Source organism: Lotus japonicus, chromosome 6 (assembly GCF_012489685.1).
Source record: "Lotus japonicus ecotype B-129 chromosome 6, LjGifu_v1.2".
In the NCBI taxonomy this organism is placed as follows: domain Eukaryota; kingdom Viridiplantae; phylum Streptophyta; class Magnoliopsida; order Fabales; family Fabaceae; genus Lotus; species Lotus japonicus.
This window is the reverse complement of record NC_080046.1, coordinates 65,440,103-65,464,914: the sequence shown is the minus strand read 5'-3', so window position 1 is coordinate 65,464,914 and position 24,812 is coordinate 65,440,103. Positions and strand designations below refer to the sequence as shown.

At 34.7% G+C, this 24,812-nt stretch overlaps 2 protein-coding genes across 2 annotated transcripts; one reads left to right on the top strand and one right to left on the bottom strand.

Moving 5' to 3' along the window:
* Positions 1 to 3,001: 3,001 nt before the first annotated feature.
* Positions 3,002 to 4,893, top strand: LOC130723983 (sugar carrier protein C-like). The gene is made up of 4 exons (XM_057575137.1): positions 3,002 to 3,161; positions 3,234 to 3,547; positions 3,628 to 4,239; positions 4,327 to 4,893. Exons 1-4 carry the CDS (start codon positions 3,005 to 3,007, stop codon positions 4,369 to 4,371), a joined length of 1,128 nt encoding a protein of 375 aa, XP_057431120.1. The 5' UTR covers positions 3,002 to 3,004; the 3' UTR covers positions 4,372 to 4,893.
* An 11,531-nt stretch (positions 4,894 to 16,424) lies between these two features.
* Positions 16,425 to 24,570, bottom strand: LOC130725791 (uncharacterized). The gene is made up of 5 exons (XM_057576983.1): positions 24,418 to 24,570; positions 24,036 to 24,303; positions 19,043 to 19,066; positions 18,671 to 18,796; positions 16,425 to 17,416 (listed from the first exon to the last, which is right to left on the bottom strand). The coding sequence occupies exons 1-5, from the start codon at positions 24,568 to 24,570 to the stop codon at positions 16,692 to 16,694; spliced, it is 1,296 nt and encodes a 431-aa protein (XP_057432966.1). The 3' UTR covers positions 16,425 to 16,691.
* Positions 24,571 to 24,812: the final 242 nt, after the last annotated feature.

Here is a 24,812-nt window from a genome sequence, read left to right as displayed (position 1 = left end):
ATATGCAAAACTTAAAGCTTTTGGCTTATTAACTTCTATGTTTTTCAAAATTTGTGCTCTTAAAATATTTACATCTTTATTATGATTGTTCTTACATTCTTAGCATCTTAAATATTTTATAATTAAAAATATTAATCGATGTATCAAATACAATAGACAAATTCCCCGTGCAACACGCAGGTAAAAAAAAACACTAGTTTTAAGGAATAGAATAGGACCCTAATTATGAAGCTGTCAAATGTTCTTATTGCTATGGAGGATGAGGTACCTGCTGGTCTTGCATCTAAAGTTAGTAACAACCTCAAGATGCCGAATTTCCTACCACATCAATACCACTCAAATATTTCTTTTATCCCTTAATGACCGGGCCTTAATGTTTTCTTTAACAATCTAACATTGGTTCGGTCTTTTTGTTTTACAAGCTTAGAAAAATTAATTATTGAATTTCCAGATTATCTTTATAAAGTGAATTTATACTTCCCACAATTTTTTTTTATATATTTATTTGCAAAAACAAGCACTCCTTCGTGCTGCTAATTCTGATTACCAATGTTTCATAATCATCTTCTGCTCATATAATTCACAGTGCATTATCCATGTCAATAGAAGCATGATCTGAACTTCATTATATTATTGTTGCATGCATCATTTGTCATTTTAGAAATTCTCATCGTTCACTCTTTGGTTGTTTACCTACATCATCTAGTATTTTGCTATGGGTCTATGTCAATAAATGAGAAAGCTGAAGTTTGTTGATTTAGCTCTCTATTTCTCACTCATCTATATTCTTATATTCTTCCATATGTAGGTGGTGAAAAGAATCTTTATGGGAAAAAAGATTGGAGCATGTATTTAGTAGAAAGTCTAAAGCATATGTGTTTATCTATACTTGGAGTGTTTGTTCATCAGATTCATTATAGAGAAAAATTGTCATCTATTCCGTACCTTTTTATAATATGTTGTTGTGTGGAATCCTAATGCATAATGGAGTACTGATGTTTAAGCATATGGTTCCACTAGAAGATGAATTGGAAATAAATCTGTAAAGAAGGAATTGATATTGTCCTCACTATATGCCTAAGGCTCTACTTCAAGCAATGTCAATCACTCTTGATGACCAAGTGTACTTTATATTATTCACGGTTTAGAAATATAAGTTATGGCAATCACTCATTATTTATTTGAATCCCAAGCACAAATGCCATATGACTTCTTATTCCACTTTCCCAGGATTCAACATAATTATCTATGCAATGCTCTCATGAACGGTGCTTTGAAATTGAAAGCATATTTTTTCAAATTTCAAAAAAGAATTTCCACTGTTCAAAGCATCAATCCTTACGCGGTTCTAATCCTTATTTACTCTTTCAATTATTTTATTCTTTCATAGTTTCAATTCAGTTTGAAAAATATGGCTCTAATGCTATTCTGGGCATGTAGTTGGCCTATTGCTAGCAACCTCTTCTAAGATAGTCTTCAAAAAATTACATTCTTTTGTTCTTTCATGTATAGTAAAAGGGCATAGGACGCTAATGTATACTATTAACTAGAGAGAACTGCAATTTTTTTTGTTACCAACTGCAAATTGTTGTTGAAGGGTGTAAAGTGAAAATTTTCAGTTGCTTTTAGAGGAATTATTGCAAGTGAAGGTTATAAAAATTAAGGGAAATTTGTTGTATGGGTATTAAATTTTTTACAATGATGATAAGTAACTTGGGATACAAAATTAAGTGATAAAATACAAAACACGGGAATGAACATTTTACAATCAAGTATATTAAGATTTTTATTCTTAGAAGAAATTCTTACTTGAAATATTTTGAATGAAAATATTTTCATATAAAAAATAATATTCAAATAAATTTTAAGTTGTTTTCTCTGGTTTACAATATTGTTTTATGTTAAATTTGTAAGCATAATAATATAGGTCAACTTCATTTTTAAAGAAATTTAATTTTTTTATATAGATTGAAAATTGGCTTAAATATTTATTTTAGTATATATATTTTTTGGTGCATTTCAAATAATTGAAGAGCACTGTTAATAATTTTAAAATTAATTTATGTGCAGTTATATATCTATATATATATTGGTTTCACTTTGTAAGTCACGAACCTAATAAATTAAAATATATATATTTACATCTTCATGAAAAAATCATTTGTACGTCCCATGTGCATAATTTATGTTTTTCTAATATCTACATCTTTTTTTTTTTTGAACTCTACATCTTTATTATGATTGTTCTTTCATTTTTAGTATCTTAAGTTAGTTATAATCAAAATATTTATTAATGTGTCAAATATAATAGGAAACTTTGTGGTGCAGCGCACGAGAAAAAATGCTAGTCGGTATAGATACCAATAAGTAAATCATCGAAACATTATTGCAATATTAGTTTCATTTGAATGATTTAATTGATAGATGTATATGACTTAAATGAACCATGATCTTGGATTGTGATAGAGTAGTTAGTTACCCATCATCTTAGTTTCAATTTCAAATATATACAAATTATATCACAGTTTAATGCATATCTTGTTACTTTATCAATGTTTATCTTTATATTGTGCAATAGATATGGTAAAAGATATTTGAATGATTTAACTTATAGATATATCATATCCAGGAAATAATAAAGTAGGAGAACTACTAACAACTAGATAAGCTAAAAAATAGGAGAACTAACAACTAGATAATGTTATCAATAACAAACAGATATGTAACAAACTGATATTTACTTCAATACTCCTAGCTACATATATATGAGTTAAATGAATCTTGATCAAAATTTAAATCTAGATTGTGATAGATTAGTTAGTTACCCATCATCTTAGTTTCAATTTCAAATTTATTTATACAAATTATATCGCAGCTTAATCGTTATCTTTATGCTGATAATTTTATTTTAATTTGCAACATTATCCCTAAACAAATTTTCCTATATATAGACTTCACATCTCATCACACTTGCTTTCTTAATTTGTTTGCGTAAGTGGGAAAAATGTCTGCCGGAAAAAGAACATGTGAAAGGTATGAAAGGGTTGAGGAGGAGAACCTTGTGAAAGGTGTGAAAGACCTTACTCCCTATGTGTTGAAAACGTCTATAGCTGCTGCTGCAACGAGTGGTCTCATCTTTGGCTATGATATTGGGATTTTAGGTACGTAACACATTGCACCTTCTTTAATTTAATGTTTCTTTTGTTCCAACAATTAATTTTGTGAATGTGTAGGTGTCGTGACTTCCATGGATTCGTTTCTGTTGAAGTTCTTCCCTTCTGTGTGTGGGAAGAAGAATTTGGACAAATTCACAAACAACTACGACAGTCTTATGCTGACAATGTTCACCTTGTCATTGTACCTAGCGGCGCTTTTGTCTTCCCTAGGAGCGCCCACTGTCACCCGTCGCGTTGGTCGTATATGCTCCACCACTTTAGGAGGCTTCCTCCTTTACATTGGTGCTATGCTCAGTGGTTTCGCCGAATACGTTTGGATGTTGATTCTCGGTCGAATCGTGCTCGGCATTGGTTTTGGATTTGTCAATCAGGTATCTATCTATCAATATATATTAATTTAAAATTTGAAACATATATAATTTTCTAAATCTGTTTGATTTTGATTTTACAGTCAATGCCAATGTATCTCTCTGAGATGGCTCCCTACAAATACAGAGGAGCACTAAACATCGGGTTCCAATTTGCTATGACAATCGGTATTTTTTTGACGAATTGGTTCACCTACGTCTTTGCCGAAATCAAAACGGTTCCCGAATGGAGGATGTGCTTGGGTGCTATGTGGATGCCAGCTCTCGTAGTCATGATGGGATCATTCTACGTAACTGACACTCTAGATTATCTGAATTTTCTGGTTGTGTTAGGCGAACGGGACAAGACCAAGGGCCAGCTGAAGATAATGTTCAGGGGGGAAAACATATTCTTAGAGTTAAATGACCTTGAGTTCAAAGGACCAGAGTTTAATGGCCCCGTGGCAGCTAGTGACGAGTCCCAACTCTCCATGGCCACGCTCATCCCCAAAAAGTTCCAGCAGTTTATCGACATCAATGTGATCATGTTTTACGCACCTGTGTTGTTTTGCTTTATCGGGTATAAAGACAACAGGTCAGCTGTGATCATTGGACTTTTTAATGTGTTTGCGAACCTTGTCTCCATTAATGGGGTTGATAAGTGGGGTAGGAGAGCCCTCTTCCTTGAAGGTGGGATCCAAATATTGATATGTCAGGTATGCACTTTATTCTAATTTCATATTCAACTCTTTCTATATGTTTGAATTCATGTATTTTGAATTAATTTCACAATGTGGAAACAGGCTGTGGTTGCAATTGCTATTGCTCTCAAATTTGGAATTGACTGAAACCCTGACTGATCTGACGCTGGCGCCATGGTTCACAAAATTGAAGCTGAGAGGTTCACAAGTGAATTTTGGGTTGGGATGAGAGTGGCCAATGGGTTGTTAATTTTGGTTGCAGGTTTCTGGTTTTTGGTTTTGAAAAGTGATTTTGAAAAAAAAAACCTGTTTGGCTAAATTGGTGTTGAAGTCAGTTTTAAGCCAATTTCAAGACGGTTTTACTATATTTTAAAAACAATAAAAGTAGGTTTTACATTTTTTGTTTTCGGTTTACTTTTAGGATCATGTACACATAAGTGTTCACGTATCTCTCTCCATCGCTCTAAGAGTGTAAACTCTTGTAATGTCTTTTTCACCTTGTTTTTTTGCCTAATCTGAAGAACACGGCCATATATATTCATGTATGGAGCAACGGACAAGTACTACGCCCAATGAAAATCACTATCTCTTTGAATATATTGAATTTGCTTTCGAATCTTTTTTTTATTGCTCAAGAAGATGAAGGTAGAAAGCAATTTGTAGGCAGGGGCGGAACTTGGTGGTGACATAGGGGAGCCTTGTAATTGATAGTATAAACAAATTTTGCATTAAGAATACCTTATATATAATAAATGGTGGCCTTTGAAGCAATGTAAGTCTCGTCCCAGTGGTGTGTGAATTTTGATATCTCCGAGAGGTCAGGGGTTCAACTCCTCCCTAACACCCCACCTTCTTTTGGGTTATCCACCTAAGAGCAAATAATATATAACTTCAATGAATTTAGGGACCTTCTTTTGGGTTATCCACCTAAGAGCAAATAATATATAACTTTAATGAATTTAGGGTTAAGGGTCATATTAGTCTTTGTGATTGTAAAACCGTTTGATTTTGGTCTCTCAGTCAAAAAATCACCAGTAACTGAATTATAAACTGTCAGTAACTGTAAAAAAAAATCGCCACTAATCATCTTTTTTTTTTACTAATGGACCAAAATCAAACACAGAGACTAATATGACCCTTAACTCATGAATTTATTATTATTTTTATGAAGGAAAATATATTTTATCTAAATGTTAAATTGGTCTTCTCAATTTTTTCTTCAAGTTCCGCCACTGTTCGTATGGTTCCATATCATCATAGCCTCATAGGCTTGACTTTGGTGGCTGTAATTTCTCCTGTGCGAGAATGGCTGCATTCAATTTCTCTTTTTTTTTTATCATTTGTTTTATTTTTATCTCATCTAATATCATTAATGGTGAGGTGAACGTGGGTGGACCTAACCTTTCCTTATTCCATTTTTTTTACATCAGAAAATTAACAACAGAAACCAAAAAAACTAAGGCACCGCTAGAGAGTCCTTCAGAAGAATCAACTAAAGTTCACTCTCCGGCTGGACAATATTAAAAAATTCCAGGGGCCAAGATACTAAGGTCATGCTTCGCGAGCCAATCCGCCAGTAAGACCCTATATTTTAGTAGTTAAATATTATTATTATTATTATTATTATTATTATTATTATTATTATTATTAGGAGAATGTTGACTTTTGTGTTGTGTTGACTTGTTTGTTTGACTTTGACTCGTGGTTATCTTGAGTGTTGTTTTGATTTTCAAATAATAATGCATGAGCATAATATTAATAGATGAGTGTATTGGATAAAAATAATTAAAATTAGTGTTATTTTCGTGGTTATGGAGATAAAAATTATTATTTGAATTATTTTTTGTTTTATTAATTAAAAAAATATTTTTCCTTATTTTATAGAGAGAAAATAGGATAAAAATTATTTTTGGTTAAGATAATTTTAAAATCCAAAATTATTATTTTGAAAAGTGATCTAGAGGTTATTTTGAACCTTTGGAATTAATATTGGAATTTTTGAAATTTGTTACGAGATGTGAGTTTACAATTTAGTTTCTGAGTTGATAGAGATAAATTGGTTTTAATTAAAAATAATTTAATTTCAAAAATATATTATGATCAGAGCGAACCGAGAATTGGACCTAATCTTTCTGAGTTGCAAACTGTGCACCAAATTAATGGAGATATAACTATTCAGTTTATCTACGTAGGTGGTTGTAAGTTTAATATACGTATTTTTGATATCAACCTCAGTGAGATCAAATATAGAGAGCGGTGTTGCCATGTTGGGGCGAGTGTGGCAGGTCCAAGTAAAGTTATTATTGATATATTATCGGATGATGAAGGGGAAGATTCAAGTATGGATTATGTTGATGATTCTGATTCTAAGGAAGAAGGTGATGAGTATGTTGATACACACTTTTGATCTCTCACTGCTGATCTAATGAATGGATTCTGTCATCTGGTTTGTTGACTTATTTTGTCTAAGTGTATGGTTTTTTAATTGTAGATAGTTGTTGCTATACTTATCATAATACATTCTAATTTTGCAGACAATTCCTGATTACATTCAGGTAGAATGTTTATGTGACTTGAGTCTGGAAATCAATGTGCTTCTTCCTAATGGAAGTTGGAGAAGATGGGAAATCATTTGGTACTCATTTGGGGAGGAAAGAAGCGAATCTGGCATGATGAGTGAGGTTTTTCGTCCATGGTTTAATTTCTATAAGGAGAATTTTTTTAGGCTTGGAAACACAGTTCCTCCACACAGGTTGCAGCTTTGGAAAATTGGGTTACCAAATTGTTAGAGGGTGGTTGTATTGGTTGAGTAATCTATCACAGTGAAGTCCCAATTGTGTAACGCCCCAATTTCTAAACCGGGGATCACATTAGTAACCCAATCAAATATGAGGGCTAACTCGGGGTTTTTTTTCGAAGGTAATGATTTTCGAAAACACAAAGCCCACTATCACCCAAGTAATGGCCCGAGAAGTTTCCAAGTAAGTTGGTCGAGCGCAATGCGTCATTGAAAGCACTCCTTACCTAGACAGAACAACCTGAGTTCTTTCTTGAACTCAAATGGGGTTTTTCAATCTTATTTTCAAAATCATTTTCACAACTGATTCATTATCCTCAAGTTCAAAAACTCGTCGTTTGTTTTTATCTTAGTCGATTCAAAAACATTATCATTTGGTCCTTTTCAAAAAACTTATCCAACAACGATATTCAGAACTTTAAACAGAATAGTTATGATAATAATAAAGTAACCCGATAAAACCTAATTAAGAACCCGCGCTACCGTAAATTCCAAATAAAAATATCGACGTACGACAAAAATAAAAACTCTGGTTTAAAATGAAATCCATAAATAAAAGTTATGTTCTTCAACCAATCAGTCCGAGAAACTCCTCACGAAAGTGTCGATTTTTTGTGTCGCCACATCAACAATCCACACCCAACTCGTCGCTCAAACTCCGCTGTCCGACAGCTCATCTGGCGTTAAGCGCCCTCATATTCAAGTAACAATCATTAAGGGTTAGTCTCAAAAATTCAAAATCAAACAAGATAACAATTTCAAATTCAAAAATTAAAGATAAGACAACAAATTTCAAATTCAAAATTAAAGATAACAAATTCCAAATTCAAAATTAAAGAAGAGATAACAACAAATTAAAAGTCTTATCCTTATCAATAACAACAAACTTCATAATTTAAATTTTAAAGATAGACAATTAACAACTTATCAACCATTCAAAACATATAGGGTTAGTCCTAATGCCTATATGCTACTACCAACATGGATCGATCAAGCCTCACAAGGCTAGACGACTTCGTCGTCAAGTAATTCAAAACACCTCGAAAGGTGGGACAACGGTGGGACAATTACCAACATGTTGCCACTTCAAATTCAAGCCCTAATGCTCAAGTTATTCAACAACAAATTTCGTGACCCATGGTCACATATATCAACAAGGGATGTCGTTTTTCCAAATTTCTATTCAACAATTCGACAATTTTCCAAATTTGACATCTTAACATGTATCCAACAAATTTATGTCATAGGCATACATAAATCAATCAATACAATAGCATAGCATGCAAACAACAACAAACGCCTCAACACCTTCATCTCAAATACCATGCAAAAGAGAGAGAGAGACATGCAGACTCACGCACTAGTAAAAAGACTACCCTTACCTTCTCAAGTTGTATTGCATGTGATGACAACCTACCAAAAGAATAGTAATTACCCCCTCCCTAATACCCCAACCCACGACTACTACAAGGAAGGAGGAAAGAATTTTTTCTTCTTTTTGTTTGCAAACCCGATTTCAAAACCTTAGCCCCTTAATGAACCCAAAACGTCTCTTTTTGAAAAGTTAAGATCTTTTAACCACTTGAGTAAAAAAAAAAAACAGAGAGATTACTCCACTTTAAGTTTCATTTTTAGTAAAAGATCATACGAGACATGTTTAGTCCCAACCTTACGAAATATGATCAAGATCAAAACTTAGGTGACAAACTACTAACCTTGGACAAGGATGAAGTTGATATGAGTATGCCAAGGTGAGAGGGGAGTTTCAGCCAAAGGAGGAGAGCTCTAAGGTCCTAGAAGTCTCAAGTGTTTTTGGTTTTTGAGTGAAGGTATCAGCTACTGTGGTTTTGTGACTTTTGCCTACAGTTAATGCTCTATTTATAGAAGATATTTAACCAACCTTCCCCCTACTAAGAAGCTCAACCAAAACAACCTTGACGGTTGTTATCTCATGTTTAAAAACTCCTTTTAGTCCATTCTTAGGTCTAGGTTCAAACTCCACCCTATTTTTGAATTTACTTGATTACTATATCAAATTATCTTTAAAAAACACTAAATTAATTAATTAAATATGGAACTTAATCAAAACTGATTCCATTCAGTTTCCTAAAGTCTATCACTCTTCTAGAAGCCTCTCAAAAGTCCTAGAATCAAAGTAGGTTAATTACTTGCACTCTAAGCAACAAAACCCCAAAAATGCTAAATAATATAATTAAATATGAAAAATATGAAATTAAATTCCCTTAAGTCAAGACATAGATCACATTCATTCATCAAGCTTTCCTTTTTTTTTTGAAAGTATCAAGCTTTCCTCAGCTTCTAGAAGTCTTCCCACAATTTTTAAAAATCATATCTCCTATTTTCTTGAATTTTAAAGTCTAAAATATGATTAAATGCTCATTTTAATTGCTAAAAACCACAAATCCGAATTTCAACTTATTCCCTACTCCCAAGGGTTTTTAGTTACCTCTAAAAATTATTTATAAATTTTACTAACTCATTTCAAATTTTCCCGTGATATGCTAAAGATATAAACTTCAATTTACCTTAAAAACTCAAAAATAGCAAATTACGAATTTCTTTGTAAAAATAATTTATTTTTTTAATAAAATAAATATTTTTGAGTAACTTCAGACCCATCATAATTTTATTTGAATTTTTCATCAACTTCTCTATTTTCAAAAGATTTATCATAATTTTATACAAAAACCCTCAACAATTCTAAATTAAGCTTTTACCCTATTTTTCTCTCTCCTAGTCACCAACCTCGAAATCTACAAATTTAATAATCCTTATTTCACTTTATTTTATTTTTTTTATGATTCATAAGGTTAAATAAATAATTATCCTAAGTCTATTTCCAAAAATAGCTCATTTCTGTCGTTTACAGTCAACTAATTACAGAAATAATATTCCATGTTGTTTTCCTACGTCAAACCAATGATGATCACAACAACAACACAACATCAACAACAAGGGTATTGTCCTAAGAGCCTCCACTATGTAAGCATGAAATATACAAAATTTTCACATTGACAACAGCAAAAAATGAATCAACGGAAGTTAATCTACGAAAAACAATCAACAACCAAGATCAAATAATATAGTTATTATCATAATAATATACTTATTTCGAAATACTTATTCAATAATTTCCGGGTCATACAAATTGCGTCCTTTTTTTTTGGTGTAAATGCTAAGGACCAGCTGAAGAGTTTTCGCGGGGTGGAAAACGTCTTCTTAGAGATCTATGACCTAGAGTTCTATGGACTAGAGTTTAATGGCCCCGTGGCAGCTAGTGACGAGTCCAAGAAAGTGGAGCACCCTCTCTTACAGCGGTAACCCTGACGGTGGCTCGATACGATGACTGGCAGCATGAAGCGGAGGAGGAATTCTTATTCTTATCTTTCCTGTTGTAAATTGTGATGTTTGCTTCAACAAATTATCTTCTCTACCTCACTCAAACACAACAGTGATTGATAATTTTAACATTTGGGCCTTTTCTTCCCCTACTTTTGATTCCAGTAAATGACTTGATGAGGTTCACAAGTGAATTTTGGGGTTGGGAGGGATGAGAGTGGCGGTGAGGGTTGTGGAAGGGGATCAAAATTGTAGAGCATGTTGGGGGTGCCGACTGCAAATTCTTTGTTATCAAGATTATTTACATATAGTCATATACATAGATGTTGTAATATTCATATTCTTGTACAATGGAATTATTTTTTTAGGGAAATTGAAATTGTAAAAAAAATTTAACACAAAAAAACTTAGTTTAGTTTAGGGAGATGTTTTATTAGACTTCTATTTTGTTGCTTTTATATGTAATTGACTTTATCCATTCTAGTTCTCTATGTTGGAGAATTTGTGTATACTCAGATGAAGAAGGAAAACCCTGATTGAATGCTTCAATTCAATGCTAAGGCTAAAACCATTCAATGTGCAGAAAAGAGGAAGAAAGATAGTAATGAAGGTAAACGGAATTAACTGGTGAGAGAGAGGAAAAAAATGATTAACATTGATTGTGTACACACTCTCACAGTGTGTGTCTTATTTAAGTCAATTACAACAAGGACTGAAATGATTAATGAATACAATCTCTAGGGACTAACATACACTCATGAACTAACTAAGAGGACTGAATTCTGAATTATTACTATTTCTAACACTCTCTCCTAATTCAGAATTCAAAAGACTCTCTCCTAATTCAAAACCTCAGCTACAGACAAAATATTCAGCTTCTTACACAATACACTAAACCTCTCAGCCCTCAATGGTTTAGTGAACAAGTCTGCCAACTGCTCTTCAGTAGGACAATGAATCAGCTCAAGCTTTCCCTTTGTCACCTGATCTCTGAGGAAATGAAAGCGAGTCTCAATGTGTTTACTCTTTCCATGTGCCACAGGATGTTTAGCTAGATCAATAGCTGATCTGTTATCAATCAGTAACTTCATCACCTCAGGAACCTTCAGACCTATCTCTTCCAGAACCATACCAATCCACAAGGCCTGACAAGCACTGAAAGAAGCTGCTACATACTCAGCTTCACACGAGGACAAAGCTACTATAGGCTGCTTCTTTGAGCACCAAGACACAGGTGCATCTCCACACAAGAACACATAACCAGTTGTGCTCTTTCTGTCATCTTTATCTCCACTCCAATCTGAGTCTACATAACCAGTAATTTCATTTTTCACATTGCAAGCCTTATTGGGAAACAATATTCCATGATCAAGGGTTCCTCTAATGTACCTTAGTATCCTCTTTGCTGCCAGAAAATGTGATTCTTTGGGACTCTCCATAAACTTGCTTATCAATCCCACTCCATAGCTAATTTCTGGCCTGCTACTACATAGGTACCTTAGTGAACCCACTATCTGCTTGAACAGTGTTGAATCCACTGGCTTTCCTGTATCAGACTTGGTTAGAATAGCACCACACTCTACTGGAGTGGTCACAGCATTGCACTCAGCCAATTTGAACCTCTTCAAGACTTCAGCTGCATATTTCCTTTGACACATGAAAATTCCTCTTTTAGTTCTGATAAACTCTATTCCCAGAAAGTATGTTAGCTCTCCCATATCACTCATTTCAAACTCTGATTGCATCTTCTCTTTAAACCTGCTTATCTCAGCCTCATCACTTCCAGTGACTAGTAAATCATCTACATAAAGACACACAATAAGCATACCAGTTCTCTTGGTCTTAAGCACATACACACCATGTTCAGAAATGCATTTTAAGAAACCCAACTGACTCAAGAATCCATCAATTCTCTTATTCCAAGCTCGAGGAGCTTGCTTGAGCCCATATAGAGCTTTATGCAATCTATACACCTTGTGCTCATCTCCCTGAACTTCAAAACCAGAAGGTTGTTGAACATAAACCTCATCATCAAGGGGGCCATTCAGAAATGCTGATTTAACATCCAGTTGATGCAATCTCCAATTCTTCAAACTGGCAGTAGCAACCACCATCCTCACTGTCTCCATTCTTGCTACTGGAGCAAAAACATCAGTATAGTCCAATCCTTCTCTTTGTTGAAAACCTCTTGCCACCAACCTGGCCTTGTATCTTGACACAGATCCATCAGGCTTCAGTTTTGTTTTATAAACCCACTTCACAGAAATAGCCTTCTTATCCTTTGGTAAATCTACCAAGCTCCAGGTCTTATTTTTCTCAATTGAATCAAGCTCTTCTTTCATAGCTATTCTCCAATTCTCATGCTTAAAAGCCTGCTCCAAATTCACGGGTTCAGCTTCAATGAAAAGTGATAAATGGATCAAGTCACCTTCATGAGTAACTTCATTGTCAGGAAACAATACATAGTCACTCAATCTAGAAGGTGGTTGTCTCATCCTTTGGTTTCTCTGTACTCCATTGTCAGTATGCACATTATTTGTTGCCTGTCCAGTTGCTCCATCCTGACCCTCACCTCTCACATCCACAGAGTCAGCAGTAACCATCATCTCAGGGAACTCATATGGAACCCTAGCATTAGATGATTCTGGCTGATCATCACCATCATCTTGCCATTTCCATTCAGCTGCCTCATTTACTACCACATCCCTACTGATGACAATTACATTGGTAGTAGGGTTCAGTAGTCTATATGCTCCAGTGGAATGATAACCAACTAGTAATAACTTCTCACTCTTATTATCTAGTTTCTTTCTTCTCTGGTCTGGCAGATGTCTGTAACAAACTGATCCAAACACTCTAAAGTGCTTCACAATTGGCTTGATCCCAGTCCAAGCCTCTTCTGGTGTCAATGACTTTAGCTTCTTAGTAGGACATCGGTTGAGAATGAAAGCAGCAGTGGACACAGCTTCTCCCCACAATTTAATTGGAAGATTTTTAGTTTTCAACATGCTTCTCACCATGTTGGAAATAGTTCTATTTCTCCTCTCAGCTACACCATTGTGTTGAGGGGTGTAAGGAGCTATGACCTCATGAACAATCCCTGCTTCTTCACAGAATTCCTTCATCTCATTTGATACATATTCCCCTCCTCCATCAGTTCTGAGGGTCTTGATGCTTCTACCACTTTGTTTTTCAACCAGCTTCTTAAACTTCTGGAATACCTCAAATACTTCTGATTTTCTACTCAATAAGTAGATCCACATTCTTCTTGTGTGATCATCAATAAAGGAGACAAAATACTTATTTCCTCCTGTTGATAGAACCTCAAAGGGTCCACAAACATCAGAATATATCACATCTAAAGAACCCTTGGAAACCACTGGCATACTATCAGTAAAAGAGTTCCTAGGTTGCTTGCTCAGTAAACAGCCTTCACACAACTGTCCAGAAGCCTTCACATGAGGTAGACCCTTGACCATTTCTTCATGATACAACTGATATAACCCTTTGAAATGGAGATGTCCATACCTCAAATGCCATAGCCAATCTGATTCTTGCATCTTAGCTGAGAAGCACTCTGATCTACTAGTGTCCAAATCTACCCTGAATGTCTTATTTTTGGACAGAACTGACTGCAAGATCAATCTCTTCTTTGGATCAAAAATCAACAGCTTCTTCCCTTTTGTTTTCATAGAATAACCTTTTCCTATGAGCTGTCCTAGACTTATGAGATTATGCTTTACACTAGGAACAAACAATACATCAGGAATCACAGCCTGCTTGCCATTCTTCTTCCTGATCAAAACTCTACCCTTTCCAGCAGATGTGATCATGCTATTATCAGCAAACCTCACACTGCTAGTTCTACTCTCATCAAGGTCAGCAAACCAATCCTTGTGACCAGTCATATGAGAGGAACAACCAGAATTTAGGTACCAGGTACTAACATCATCTTTATGAGTACTAACAACTGAATTAATCACTTCAACACTGGGAATACTAGCAATTTTAGCAGGACAATTTTCATCAACATCAGCTGGGAGAACAAACAATACCTGCTCAGAATCTGACTCATCATCTTGAGCAGAATAAGCCTGATCATCTCCACTTGGCTTGCTTCCTTTCTTTTTGCTCTTGCACTCATAGGAATAGTGACCAAGTTTTTTACAAGCATAACACTGAACATCTTTCTTCTTGCTTTTTCCCTTCTTGGCCTTCTCCTTGTCCTGTCCTTTATCCTTAGAATCCCACTTCCTTTTTGAATCAGTATCTTCCTCATGGCTTGATGACTGTCCTGAATCTTTTCCCTTCCAAGATTTTCCCTTGAAAGATTTGCCTTTGTCATTCCAATTCTTCTTGTTGGAATTTCCACGAGCATACAAAGCTTGCTCAGTATCTCTCTCATTATCCCTCAGGTTCAAGCGCATTTCATGAGCCTCAAGTGACCCCTGCAGTTCATCGATCTTCATGGCTTCAAGATCCTTAGATTCTTCAATTGTGGTCACAATGTGATCAAACTTCGATGTCAGCGATCGAAGTACCTTCTCAACAAGAATCAGATCAGTAATTGCTTCGCCATTCGTCTTCATCTGATTCGTGAGAGTCTGAAGACGTGTGAAAAACTTCGAAATCGTTTCTGCTTTCTCCATGCGCAATGCTTCATACTGCCTCCTAAGAGTCTGCAACTTCACCTTCTTCAACTTGGCTACACCATCATAGCTCTTGTTCAAGATATCCCAGGCTTCCTTTGAGGTCTTGGCCGCCGCAATCTTCTCGAAATTGGCCGGATTCACACACTGGTGAATGATGAACAAAGCTCTCAGATCCTTCTTCTTCGCCTCACGGTGAGCTTCGGTTTGCTCAGCCGTCGGATTCGCCGGTAATGGATCGTACCCAGAAGTTACGTATTCAAGAACCTCTTGAAAACCGAAGATCACCTCCATCTGGGTATGCCAACGATCCCAGTCGGTCTTTCCGTCAAGAACTGGCAGTGACGCCGGAAAGTTTCCATTCGCACCCGCCATGACTTTGAAAGACACGTCCACCTTCACCGTATTCAGAATCTCCGCCGTCGTCGCTTCTTGGACGCCGCCGCAGCTCGCCGTCGCAGCTCGCCGCCTTCGCGTGTTGTTTGAGGTCGCCGGATGTCACCTAGCTCTCGATACCACTGTTGGAGAATTTGTGTATACTCAGATGAAGAAGGAAAACCCTGATTGAATGCTTCAATTCAATGCTAAGGCTAAAACCATTCAATGTGCAGAAAAGAGGAAGAAAGATAGTAATGAAGGTAAACGGAATTAACTGGTGAGAGAGAGGGAAAAAATGATTAACATTGATTGTGTACACACTCTCACAGTGTGTGTCTTATTTAAGTCAATTACAACAAGGACTGAAATGATTAATGAATACAATCTCTAGGGACTAACATACACTCATGAACTAACTAAGAGGACTGAATTCTGAATTATTACTATTTCTAACACTCTACACTTCATTCCCATGCTAAGAGAATGTCAAAAATACACAACTTAACCCAGGACTAAATCTATGAATACATAAGCATGATTGAGCATTTTTGTTATCATATTTCATTATCGGACAATTGAGTCTATTTTTGGTGGTAAGCTATTTTTAGCATTTCAAGAGAACAAAAAACCAAAATACATCAAAACTGCATTCTTGACCCTATTTAAATTTCATTATCCAAAACTGATTCTATATACGTAGGAGAAATCCAATGGGTCATATAAACACTGTTAGATATGAGATAAGATTTAAGAACATACATTCGTTTAGATCTCAATATAGAAAATACGTATATAAAAACAATCCCTCACGGATAGCTTATTTATCAATACCAGAAGTCAAGACAGAGACAGTTCTATGTGTGAATTGTGGTTGTTGACACAATAATTTATTATTTATGAAAATTTATAAAACATATAAAAATGAAGTTAAAGTTATCATAAGCAGTAAATGAATCATGAAAGACATAGCTTCAAATTACAATTCTAGAAAATAAGGAAATCCCACCAAACCATAATCAACTTAAAGAACACTATTTGAGAGAGATGAAAGAATGTCTCAGCCAAGAATTTATGGATAAAATGGACTCTTAATGCTGCACACAGGTTAATCAAATCCATAACACCAATGAACAATGAAGCAAGAAACTCAGAAATGAAGGTTGACTCAAAGTTGATACTAAAACTCATATCAAAAGTCTAAGTTTTCATTATTAGAATAACTCACAAATCCTACACAATATGCAAATAAGCAATAAGTTTTCAAGTCTCAGTTGTAAGAAGTCTTATGCAGCAGGAGCACGGCGGAGGAGACGGCGGAGGAGATCGCGGAAGGTAAGGAAGATTCCGGCATCGAAAAGCAACAGCAGAACCACTGCTGATAGCAGTGACGAGAAGTAGATAGAATACCGTACCGCAAAACACTCAACAATATCAGCACATCTGAATCCGAAACTGATACTCGTCGCAATTAGTGGCCGTTGAAGTAACAGAATTATACCCTTCAGATAATATAGCCGCCCAGCTATGACCGTAGTCAAACCCCAGAGAACGCAGCTCGCAGTTGCAGTCTGATCATGTACGGCATCGCTAATCGGATCTGAGGGTACTCGCAGCAAGTGTACAGCAAGATTGAAGAGATAACTAATCAGCAATAGTAACACTATGGCTAGAGATCTCAGTGCTGTCCCTGGTGCAAATAAATCACGAACCGCCACAAATTTCAGCCAGAGCTTGGAGACCCAAATCATAAAACTTATCAGTATGACTCCAGCAGACCCAAATGTCAAAAAGGCCGGAACAATTAGCCCAAGCTCCATCATGCTGGAGATAGCAGGACCAATAGAAAAGCTCATCAAGAGCACACCAGCAAAACTTAGAAACAGTTTCAACCTCAAGAACCTCATTGACTTGTTTGGATTGCGGAAGGGAGCAAGAGAGTTTGAAAGTCTCTCCTTTTCTCTACTGGCTGAGGAGAATAACAGGAGCAACACTTCTTTTGGAGAATAACCTGTAAATGTCATATCAACAATTCAGTACAGTCATGAGATAACATTAGATCAAAAATCAAAAATGAATTTTTTAAACAATCCTCTTTAATTAGGAGCTGCTAAGCGAAAAAGACTTGTAGAAGCACCATTAAGAAGAGCTGACCAGATGGAGGAGATATAGGATATTCAAATAGTTGAGGGGGATAAAAGAAGAAATTATAAGTCAAACAACTAAGAGATATTTAGAGGTACATGATATGGAATCAGTGCACCCTATGAACTATGTAGCCAACCTCACGTGGCTACATTAGAAGTGTCAAAATATGATGAAACATTCAATTTAGATTTGAATGGCTTCTTGCACCATGAGATAGGCAAAGCATCAAGACTCAATATATGCAAAACTCCCAATACAAAATGTAGAGAAACTTTCAAATAGACATGACTCAGCTAATGCACCAACAGGAACAAGTGTCTGCAATAAATTCAGCAAAATAACCCAATTCAAGGTTCTATCTATAATTCTAATTCACCAAAAATGTCAATTGAAAAAGGAAAAAACAAAGAAATGAAAGGGGGATGAACTGACCCCAAAGGTAACTGCAAAAGTAAAGACCATCTATGTGATTCATGCCTTCAATACACAAAAGGTATGTTTTTTTTATTGTGGGGAAAGGGAAAGTTAACAAATAAATAATTAGTGAGACTGACAGAGAAAGATTCTTCACAACTGATACACTTTTCAGAATACTATTTGTAATCTATCGAATTCAAAAGGTTAATCCGCTTCAGAAGAAACTTTAATAAAAGAAATCTAGTGATGACAAGAAGATTTCAATATCTAACTGGCTGCGTAGAATATCAAGTAAAAAATACCAACTTTGAATGTCCAGTGAACTCCTATAAACTGTTTACCATTCTTAGCGGTCAATATGAAGAATCAATAAACAATAAAAAGGGTGAAACAGAAAAGAGAGTAAGAATGAAACACATCAGTGAAGCAGTAAACAAAGAAACCAAAATTTATAGCACTGCATTGAAATTTGAAAAAGTATAAAATCATAAAATTAAGGGAAAACATTGGAAAAGGATAAAGCTTTATATCTAATTAACATTATACGAATAATAGAAGTAAGAAACAGAAACAGAAGGAACCAAAAGACTTGATTTTTACAAATCGTGATTCCATTTCAATTCATTGCCCGTTGAGAATCCCCATAATCAAGAAAACAGTAGAGACCTTGTGTTTCAGTTCTATAAGACTGGTAACAAACCTCTTTCAATATCAAGCACTGTGAACAGATCCAAAGACACCAGCTTAGTGATTGACAACTTCTCCCAATCCTTGCCCTTAGATCGAGTTTTTAGAGACGTGTCCAACAAAGGCCCATCTTTGCCCTCTGCAGAGCAATAAATGTGTCGTTAGTTCTACAACAGCAGATACCAAGGAAGTTAACCTAGTTCCCACTTGACATTGGGTTACCAGGGTGTGTAGAGGCCCATAATAATGAACTGATACACCAAAAGGAGCAAAGAACACAGAAATACAGCAATGGCCACCACACTCACAATCACAACAAACAGTCCTCAAAATGTCAAACCCAGAATTTGTGAAAACCATAATGGGAAGAAGAGAAACAAATTACCTCTGTGAGGAGGAGGAGGAGGAGCTGCGGCGGCGAATTTGAGAGTGTTAGGTCAATTCCAAGTCGCACAGGAACGAACGCGATGAGGAACTTTTCCAGAAGAATGTACGCACGCACAAGAGAGAGGGAAAGTGAACACTTAATAAGTTTTCATATTTTCAAAATATTGCACAAAATTTTCACTATTAAATATCTCACTAACTAAGCATTAGCCTAACTATTTATCAAGGGCTTAAAATTAAGGAAAACTGTTTAATTTAATGCTGATTTTTTTTCATTAAAATCGGATCAAATAGTGTCTTTTTTTTTCATTCAATGAAAAAAAGTGAGGGGCAATGTAATATCCTATGTAATATATGGAGCAAAAGTGAAAATGATGTGGGGGCACTTGACCCCATCCCTATTAACATGGGTCCTCCCCTGATCCTAGGAGCCTCCATCATCTCATTCTGCGGCCGGAAGTGCACCCTTCTGGCCTTTCCTCATCGAGCATTTGTGGTGTAGGAATAATTTTATGAGCATAGTATATGAATGACATGTACCAATTGTATGATTACACATGTAATTTTTTTATCTAGTAATTGAAGTCACAAACTTGTAATAATTAGAAATCAGCCCCATGAAAGTGTTAAAACTTTTATTTCAGTCCTCCTATGTCCTATGAGGTCCTCCTTTGAAACATGCGACAATCTCAAATGAAATCTTGTTACAGAGAAAGCTTCGCCATTAACAACAACCCAAAGTAAAATGATTAATTTATTTTTCAAAATAGGGGAACAAGTGAAGAAAAAGTCACAGAGTTCTCTCACTCTCTTCACTGTCCAAAAACCCTAAAGGTGTTTGTTGGGTTATTTCGTTGGGTTATTCACTATCCCAACCACATGAAGGCAACAAGAGAGCTAAAACAAGCCAAATTATAAGAAGAAGAGCCAAAGGTTATGTTTTGAGCGTGATTGAGAAAGAAGACTTAGGGGTGAAAATAAGCACACACCAAATAAAATTGGGAGTCAAAGAACAAGGATAAATTAGAATAGAGAGTGAAGTCATCACTCACTTATCCATGACAGCTACGTGTATTGATATTATTGGTCCATATCATTCATGTACTATATACTCACTTGAATTTCAAGGCACCAGAGCAAGCACTTCTTCTTCCCATCTCGAAGCTACCCCTCACCCCCACCAAGACATTGTCGTTGAAAATCCGTGGCAACGAGATCAACTTTTGATCTTTCTCTGTTCTATCTTTCAGTTTCTCACGTTCATCTCTTCTGTTTTTTTTCTCTCGAAAAAGTTGTGGATTTAATGGTTTCTCTGTATCTCTTTCTTGCTCTCATCTCTTCTTGTTGTTTTGCCAAAATTTCTGGATCAGAATGGGTAACTAACTGCATGAACCCACCAGAGTAACCCGCTATTTGCCCAACTTGAAACTCAAAAAACTGATAACCTTCTCGGACGGTCACATTCCAATCTGTGTGGTGGTCGGTTTTGGTAGGATTGAGCTTTTTTGGCCTGAATCCGTCCAAAATCGACTGATGGACACCCCTAGATTTAAGTGGAAAAGGTAGCATTGGAGGGGTTGTGAGAATATGTACACGAATATGTATATTACAACAAGTATATATTAGTTTGATATGTAAAAACTGTACTTTTTGGGAGATTTTTGGCCTTTATCACGTCCGATTAAAATTGTAAAAACAATTAAGAAAAACTTAATTTAGTTTAGGTAGATATTTTATTACACTTTGTATTTTGTTGCCTTTATATGTAATTTTTTATGCTTACTTTTATATATGTAATTGACTATACATTCCTTTTATGTGCTTTTTGTTTTCCCCGTCGTTCTTTTGTTGGTTAGTGGGCCAGCCCACAAATTTGTGAACTTCTGCATTGTGGGCAAGTAAAGTCACAGATTATTATTTTAAGTGTAGCTAGCTTTTGACCAAAAAAATAAAAAGTGTAGCTAGCTACAATTTTTTTTATTTATTTACAAGTTATTTTCCTAGGTGCGTTTCTAAAATTTTATTGTTTGGGGGATGGAATAAAATATTAACAAATTTATCAAATAATATACTTAATTTAATAATATTTTTTTTTATTTAAATACAACTCATCACTCATCGTTCTTTCATACTTATAAACGTATCTACTATTGTATCAACAATATTTTTTTAGAGGGATCTAAAACTCAATTTTTATCATGTCTTAGGTCCCTCTAAAATCATGGTTCTTTGGTTTAGGTCTCTCTAAACTACGTAAGCTGATGGCAGGGGCTGAAACCTCAATATCATTTTGCATTTAGGGGTGTATACCAACAAAAAATATTTTGAAGGGCCTAAACCAAAGTACCCTAATTTTAGAGGAACCAAAGACATATTTAAGCCTAACAAATTTTTGAGAAAGTCATATTTGATATTATTGCGAAGGCAAGTCTTAACAACTCTGATTACATTAAAAGTTGGCTATGTAGATGTTGAAACATGAAGTGTTAAAACAAGACATAACAATCAATCAACAAGTGGAAATATTGTTGATATTTCTACTTGATCGTGGTGCATATCTTTCTAGTATCTTCGTCGAAAGCCTAATACATGTGTTGAAAAACTTGTTTCTTTGGGTTCGAGCTTGCTCACTAGTTTGGGCCCTTGCTCCCTGCGAGCTTAGTCATATTCCTGCTTTTGATAGATGTGTTGTGCCGGTTTAGTGTGTTTTGTTTTTCGCTTTCATTATTTCACTAAAAAGCCAAAAAATATGAAACCCTTCACTTTTAGAAGTTTACAAGAGAAACTGTCTTTCTTTTTTTTTTTCTTTGAATCACATAAAAATCAGTGTTTTAAGACTCGGCTCGGACCCACCGGTCCGACCGGGATTCGGTGACCTGACCGGTCCGAGCCACACCTTAGATCGGTTGTGCATACCACTCAGTTGGAACCGTTTTGAACCGGCCGGTTTAATAATTAAACCGGTGACTTGGCCGGTTATTTATTAAACCGGTGAGTCACCCATTTCATATTTTTTTTAATTAATATGTTGATGATGGGCCATATATACAAGCCCATTTTTTTGTTGTCTAGTAATTATTTAACAAATTGGGCCTTTCAAATCGTCTTTTTTGATCCAGTTGGAAATATTTTGGAAGCCAGGAGGGTTCGAAGACAGGTCACACAGGAATTATGGAGAGTAACTTACCACTGCACCATCTGACTGTTATTGATTGGAGACACATTTTATGAGTTATATATTAACTTTATATTGCATTGGACATTTTTTATAATTTTTTAATACACACCGAGTCGAGCAATCGAACCAGTGACCCACTGGTCCGACCAGTGACTCAGTACCCCGACCGAGTCGATGACCGAGCCGAGTTTTAAAACACTGATAAAAATAATTATCTTAAATTTTATAAAAAAAATAATTAAGTTGAAAAGGAAAAAAAAAACAATTTTCCCAACCCGCTAAACATGTTTAAACTAGTGATTCAAATTTATACCCTTAATTAAATTTGTAAAATTTCATATATCTTTCAATTATCTTTTCTTATTTTGAGCTATTTCTTTCAATTACCTATAAACTAGTGGAATTACCCGTGCCCTGCACGGGGTGACTTTTGTTATTTAAAATGTAAACTTTGTGTAGTATTATGTTTTTTTATTTTTTAGTAAATATATCTTAACAATTGTTTTAATTATATGTTCTTAGTAGTGAACATTGTGTATTAATCTACCAGAAATTTTTACTTATTTAAATTTGGAAAAATTGAGATTTTTTATATAAATTCACTTAAATTTTCAACTCAGAATCTTTTTATAATTCACATGAATTTTAAATTAAAAAGTTCTAAAATAAAATTTATGGGGAATATAACTTTTTTTTAATGAATAAAGATAGAATTTTTGTTTTTTGAAAGGTAGATGTTATAATATTGAGGTCGTGATTTTTTTTCTTTGTAATTCAATGTTTAAATCTAAGATAGATTAACAACTAAATTATGTTCCTACTTTGGTATGAAACGAATAAATTTTAGGGATTTATTTTACATACTTCATTGTAGTTTTTTAGTTTTACAATTATCTTGTAAACTCATTTATTTAACACATAATTGGTCAATGGGTATATTAACATCGTTTGTGTTTGAGTCAATGTGATAGAATGAGTAGAGTGAAAACCCGCTAGATGGGTATATAATTGGGTATAGGTAATTACCCGAAAAATAGTGGTTACCCAACCCACCCAAACATTATTATATATATATATATATATATATATATATATAGACATAGTATTTTAACAAATGTTTATAATTTTCTACTATTTAAAAAAATAAGTTTTTTTTTAATTATAAAAAATAAGTGAATAAGTATTGTTATGATATTATATATATTGTTACCCAAAAGTAATGTATCTATTGTTTTCTTATAGTAATATTGTATATATTGTTGCTAATATACTCAACTTTTTATGAAATAAGTAAATTATTAACCTACAACCTTAAATTACAAATTTCTCACTTCCTCTTTTTAAAAAAGCTATATACGCGGGTATAGGGACGGTATAGGTAGTTTTCGAAAGCACGAATACAGGATGAGTACTATAATACCCCACCCAGACCCTACCCATTGTCTTCTCTGTGCAGTGTACACCTCAAGATTTCAGTTTCGCTGGAGTTCAATCACTAAGGTAAATATATAGTTTTCAAATTAGAAATCACAAGAAGGTTAAATTATATTACTTCCTCTAGAGCATCCAAATCAACAACAATATAGTTGACTTTTGTATCTCAATTTTTGAAATCTAAAGTTCACCTCTAGTTACGACAAAACACATGACATCTGCATCAAAATATTGAAGATGGTGGTGATCTTTATATTATTTTTTTTTGGAAAGAAATTAGAAATATGTCCTATGACAACACCTATGACGTTTGCATCAAAATATTATTAGTGATAATCTTTATATTTATTTTTAAAATACTAATACTTGTAAAACATACCGATCAATTTTTCATCCTCTTTAGGGTTTTCAAATATTGAAGCATATGGTGCAAAACTAAACCCATAATAGGGAATATTTCGTGCTTCTATAGGTTTCACTTCGATTTGCAACTTGGAATACAACCTGCACGGATGAGTGCAAGGTTTGTATTTGTAGCTATTGATAGCAACGCTGAGAATAACAATTTCATAACACAACCCCTCTTTTAAGACTGCCTCAAATTTTTCAACATGGCTACTCCACACTGTAGCTTGAATCTTGTCACCCTGAAAAATGTTTTATTTTCGTTAAAAAAATGGATGGAAGATTTTTTTTTTTAAAAAATAGATAACATGTTGAGATCTAAAAACACAAAGTCATGAATTTGGTCGTTAACAAACCTTAGAATCCATAAGGATCATGTCAATGAAGTCGGGTTGACTCGGTTCCTTGTTGTTTGGGACTCTCCAAAATCGTATCACTCTGGCAACAATCTTCCAAGCCTTATTGGTCGCCACCCGAATTTTGGAGATAGGATCGATGTTTGAATTCATTGTGTGTTGTCTGTGAAGGCACTGATGTGGTGAAAGAAAAATTTGTTGTTTTGCAATGAAATAACACTTTACCGGGAGTTATACTTGTAATAAACCGTGTAATGAAAAAAAAAACGTATAATAAATGTTGTAGAATAGTATATAGTATAATCAAGGGAGGAGTATATTATTGCTAGAATTAGGATTTTAAATATAGCATAATGCAATCAAGAAAATTCCTCGTCCAAATTCAGCATTAAAAT